We start from the raw sequence: 6,000 nt of genomic DNA on the forward strand, positions 1-6,000 counted from the left end.
GAGTATAGTAAATTATGACTCGGTTATACATATGTAAGCAGGAAAATGATTTATACAAAAGGCTTTATATATATCCATATATATATATACTATATATATATATATATATCTATATATATATATATATATATATGCAGAATTTACTTAAAATATTAAGTTGTAATTATCTATTAATATTGAATTCAATACTCCTTGAGAATAACTTACACTCCAAAGCATGTATAATTAATAAGTGCATCTTATCAGTTATATTTCTCCTTGAACGTAATTTATGAACAAAATTAGTAATTTCAAAAATGTACGATATTTGTGGCCTATGATTATATATAATATATTACTATCTATATAATATAAAATTAGTTATATATATTATATCTAATATATTATATATAGCTATATATAAGATTATATCTATATCAACAATATTGTTCAGTCATATTGATAATATATGAGATATACTGAGTACCAATACATAAATTTTCTTGCAAATGCCGCAGAAAGTGTAAAAGTGTCGGGGAAGTAGCAGATTTAGTTATAAATGGCGATTAAGAAAATTCAAGATTATTGTCAATACTTTTTCATTTTATCACTTGAGTAGTTAAAGCTGGAAGGACGACTTTCTACTTTCACTTGAGTATATTTGAATTTGGTATTTTCGATTTTACTTGAGTGAATGTTTCATAGTGGAAAAGTGCTTATAAAAAATCATAAACGTTTTATAACCTTTTTTTTAACATCTTTTCTATCAACATAAGAATAAAAAATAAAAGGATATCAAGGATGCTTTAGGGAAAATAAACAAAAATTTAACGTTTTTATCAAATATGCATTGGATGACACTGGCCGAAGGAATACATTCACTTATACCTTAGAATAGGGATTATGGAAAGTTTATCTGGATGACAATTCAGACAAGCAAATACGGAACAAATGATGCTATATACAGATTCAAAACGAAAAATAATATATTAGCTTCCAAAAGTGAAAGAATTTGTTACGGTACGAAGAATAAATGAGGTAGTCCCGAAGAAAGTGAGAGGGAAGGTGAAAGCATTTATGGAAATTTATATCAAATAAAATTGGACGGGAAGCTATCAAAATCGATACCGAGATTCTGAACAGCTGAACTTTCAGGTTCATTTCGGTTTTTCGATATGTAAATTCGGCGTCTATTTCTTGTGATTTCCAAATCACCTCCATTTCAAAAGTATACTCACATACACAGTCACACATACATCCGTACAAACACACACACACATATACGTATATATATATATATATATATATATATATATATATATATATATGTATATATATATATATATATATATATATATATAATATATATATATATATATATATATATATATATATATATATATATATGTGTGTGTGTGTGTGTGTGTGTGTGTGTGTGTGTGTGTGCAGATGCACATCTATTTATCTATCTATCGATCTATCTATCAATATATAAATATACTAGCTGACATACTGGGATAACTGGATGACAACCAATATACTCAATCTCTCTATGTCTCCAAGTTTCCCTCACTCTCTCTCTTTTCCTAACTAACATGCCCTCTAATCTCTCTCTCTTTTTATCTTCCTTAACTTTTTTTTTTTTCTCTCTCTCTCTAACACCGCCCTCTACTCTATTTCTTCTCTGAACTTAACTCTCTCTCTCTCTCTCTCTCTCTCTCTCTCTCTCTCTCTCTATCTCTAACACCGCCCTCTACTCTCTCTCTTTCCCTCTTTTCTCTTCCCTAACACCCCTTCAACTCTCTCTCTCTCTAACACACACACACACTCTCTCTCTCTCTCTTTCCTCTTCTCTAACACCCCTTCAACTCTCTCTCTCTCTCTCTAACACTCTCTCTCTCTCTCTCTCTCTCTAACACACACTCTCTCTCTCTCTCTCTCTCTCTCTAAACACACACTCTCTCTCTCTCTCTCTCTCTCTCTCTAACACCGCCCTCTACTCTCTCTCTTTCTCTCTTTCCCTCTTTTCTCTTCCCTAACACCCCTTCAAATCTCTCTCTCTCTCTCTCTCTCTCTCTCTCTCTAACACACACACTCTCTCTTTCTCTCTCTCTAACATCCCGCTCAACAATCTCTCTCTCTCTCTCTCACACCAGCCCGAGAAGAGTCTACTTAAGACTCAGAGGTCTGGAAAAACTAAGCCCTGATAATAATAACTCTCTCTCTCTCTCTCTCTCTCTCTCTCTCTCTCTCTCTCTCTCTCTCTCTCATTCCTTTAACAATAGTTACTTCAGTTACGTTCCCTTCTCACACTATTCATCTCAGCGACCTCAAAAACTATGGATTAGACACTAATATCTGTCGTTTTTGGTTATTTTTACATGTCACCCCCTTCCCATCCCCAACCCCCTTTGTTGCCATTGATGTCTTACCCCCGCAGTATTCTTTCCCAAATAGTAAGTCATATGTCTACCATGCTTGGTCGAAATTGCTCAGTGTGCTCCAGGGGTTATGCTGGAATATACACACGCAGACATACATGTACTACATCCATTTTTATAACAGATATATACATATATATATATATATAATATATATATATATATATATATATATATATATATATATATATCTATATATATATATATATATATATATATATATGTGTGTGTGTGTGTGTGTGTGTGTGTGTTGTGTGCGTGTGTGTGTGTGTGTGTGTGTGAGTGGGTGAGTGTGTGTGTGTATATGATATAATATACATGCATATATTAAGGGAATTCGTAAATTCATTAAATGCTAATTGACGCCGAGCTTCTTGGACCTTCATAGATAATTATGAACAATTGTTGATTGTTATTTATTTATAATAATTACGGAAGGAAAGATGAGAACTCTGTAAAAGCAAAAGTGAGAATCAGCAAGATGATAAGACAATAATTGAAACATAAAAAAAATTTTTGAGATTAACAAATCTAAAAATACCAAATAATTGAGCATTTTTGTCTTCCTCCTTTTATTTTATTGCAATGAAAAAAGTCTGGAAAGGAAGTGCAGGCCAGAGCACTAAAACCGAACTTAGCGGATGCTGGTTTCTAGAACCATCTTTGCCGTTGTTAAAAATGTAAGGACATAATGAGATCCAAAACAATTAAGGTAATTCTCTTGTATTATTATAATTATCTTTATTTCTATCATCATCATTATTAAAGTAAAACCAGAACACTGAGCTCCTTTAATCTCCTGTAAACATTCTGTTAATGTATACTCTCTTACACACATGTAGAGAAACTAATCGGTTGGTTGGAGGCTCTTTTTTGCAAAAAACCGACCCTGTCGTTCGGTCTCCGGTATCTTGTCAGTGGTCTGCATCTCTAAACTCAATTGTTTTCTACCCGCAGATACGAGCATCCTGTGAAGGGGGAGTTTTGTGTATCAAAATTCTACACCGATGACCTCGACCTGAACTTTCGGAAGGTATGCTGTAAATGGCCTCTCAACCCTGGCCTTGTTTATTTCGTTATTTTGGAAGCTGGGTTTCCTTGCGAAGTGGAGCTAATTTCCGTGGTTCCAAGGGCTGGAATCTTATTCTACCTCTATTATCGGGAATTATCTGTCTTTTTATGGCGGAGGGATTTTTGGAAAGGGCAGTTTCTGCACCATTGCTTTAACTTTTATGATAGGGACAGAAAGGTATGCTATTTCCCAATAAAAGTGTAAAGCTTCACCACTGGCAGACCAAGTACATGGACCTTTGAGTGATATCAGGTGGTTTTTAAATGATATATATACATACATACATTACATATACACACACACAAATATATATATATATATAATATATATATATATATATATATATATATATATATATATATATATATGACTGATAGCGCTAGAGGGTGACACCCTCCTGGTTTACATCGAGTGTTCATGGGGTGAGGTTGCCATTTCCATGCCTTGTCTCATGGATATTGGATGCTTTATTGACATCTGAAATATGGTGTGATGCGTGAATCGACCTGCCAGTGAACAAAAGTCTAGAGGGACACATTTTGAATGTCAGACTTCGCTTTACCCTCTACTTTTTCCCCAGATTTTTGCTTTCATACCTCACCGACATTTTTATCTATCAAAAGTAGTCGTGCTTCATTAACATACCATTAGTTACGTTCACAGATTTTACATGTTTGTTTGAGGTATCTTTTGACTACAGGCTTCTCTTTCATATATCACTGTTTGTACATTTTTTTGCAGTTTTTCGAGCTATATAAAATTCTTTTTATCTTTCAATTGCTTTGCTTCAGGAACTGATTATTTTATCACTCATTTCCTTCTGTGAGAGTTCAACACTGAACCTACTGAGATTTTATTCCTTTAGGAAAATGTGGGCTGTACTTTGCATCACCCGTTACATGCTCCCTATTACCTTGTAATTTTGCCTGATATTCCCATTTTTTTTTCTTTTTTCTCCTCCAATCTGCTTTGGAAAAATTATTTTAAGCATTTCAGTAGTAAGCCTGTTCTCATACTAAAAAAACGGGTGCATTCCCATTCATTCATATAATTATATATAATATATATATATATATATATATATATATATATATATATATATATATATATATATATATATATATATATATATATATATATATATATATATATGTGTGTATATATATATATAATATATATATATATATATATATATATATATATATATATATATATATACATATACATAGATAAGAACATTCCACAGGAAAATGATAGGCAGAAATCCAATGGCTTCCGTCTTAGTAAAGACGAAAGCGCTTGGATTTCTATCATTTTCCTGTGGTGTATTCGCTTATTTAATGAAGTCACGCGCATCTACTGTGATTTTATATTATAGAAATATCAATTGTGAAATTTGTTTTTACTGACTATTTTCAAACCAAGACACAAATCAATCATCATCACCGACTTCCCTAATACTTTAGAAAATGTATGCAATTTTATCTAACCTGACGCGGGTCCGAACCTACATATACCTGTGTGAAATAACGCACGTGAGGCTGTGACGTGATCCAATCAGCAACAAGAGAGACTGATGGCTGAATGGCTGATTGGATAATGACTCTTCCTCCTGAGTCGCAATCTAATCGCGATAATGGTAGATGCGGTTATTATAATTTCCATCTTGTGTGAATTAACCATAACATTAAGTGTAAGTTTGTGTAATTAGCACAGTGCGTGCAAGATGAATACAGCTGATGAGCCATCTGAGTAGAAATATGAAGCGGATAATATTGTAGAAGTTATCTGCACAAGAGGTTCACCCATTTTTCAGTAGTTCATGTATGGATTTAGCAGTTAGCATTAATTTTTGTGTTGCTTTTACTATAGACCTGGAGCATCCCCCTCAGGGAAAAGGCCGAATGTTATACATATAATACATACATATAATAGTATACATACATTCATATATTATATATATATATATATACTATATATATAATATATATATATATATATAATATATATATGTAGAATCTACTAGTCATTTTCACCAGATACATATGAAACTGTAATATCCCACAATGCTCTATATGGGACGGGTGTGTCTGCAGTAATGTTTTGGAATTATTTCACGGAAGATATTTTCCCATAAACATTTAAATAATGCATTTGACAGTTAATGTTACTATATTTCTTGAGACCAGCATACCCCAGGAGAAGAGTTTATAGCAGAGGGAAAAAATAAAGTCACTGTTTATGGGAGAGTTTGTCTCGGTACCTTCTACGGATCTTTCTATAAACTTTGCTTTCTTCAGAATTAGCATTTAAATCTCGATAGACGAAACTCGAGTTTCTATATACGATGTTAGTATACTGATTATCTTTCAAACAAATTCCTGCATGCAGGAAAGACTGGATATTTGCATTTTCACGGAAGCTGCCCTGGAATTCCGGTACGATTGCGCTCTCGTTTTATGTCTGGGCTTTGTACATTTCTGCCAGAACGATCTACCGGTAAACTAT

At 33.0% G+C, this 6,000-nt stretch overlaps 1 protein-coding gene across 2 annotated transcripts in view; it reads left to right on the forward strand.

Annotated features, from left to right (window-relative positions):
* Positions 1–6,000, forward strand: part of LOC135218662 (cardioacceleratory peptide receptor-like) — a 112,287-nt gene that overhangs the window by 95,140 nt on the left and 11,147 nt on the right. For both annotated transcript variants that reach the window (XM_064255110.1, XM_064255109.1), the window contains exon 5: positions 3,378–3,453. In XM_064255110.1, the coding sequence (XP_064111180.1) occupies positions 3,378–3,453 (76 nt within the window). The remainder of the gene's footprint in view (positions 1–3,377; positions 3,454–6,000) is intronic.

Source organism: Macrobrachium nipponense, chromosome 9 (assembly GCF_015104395.2).
Source record: "Macrobrachium nipponense isolate FS-2020 chromosome 9, ASM1510439v2, whole genome shotgun sequence".
Classification (NCBI taxonomy): Eukaryota; Metazoa; Arthropoda; class Malacostraca; order Decapoda; family Palaemonidae; genus Macrobrachium; species Macrobrachium nipponense.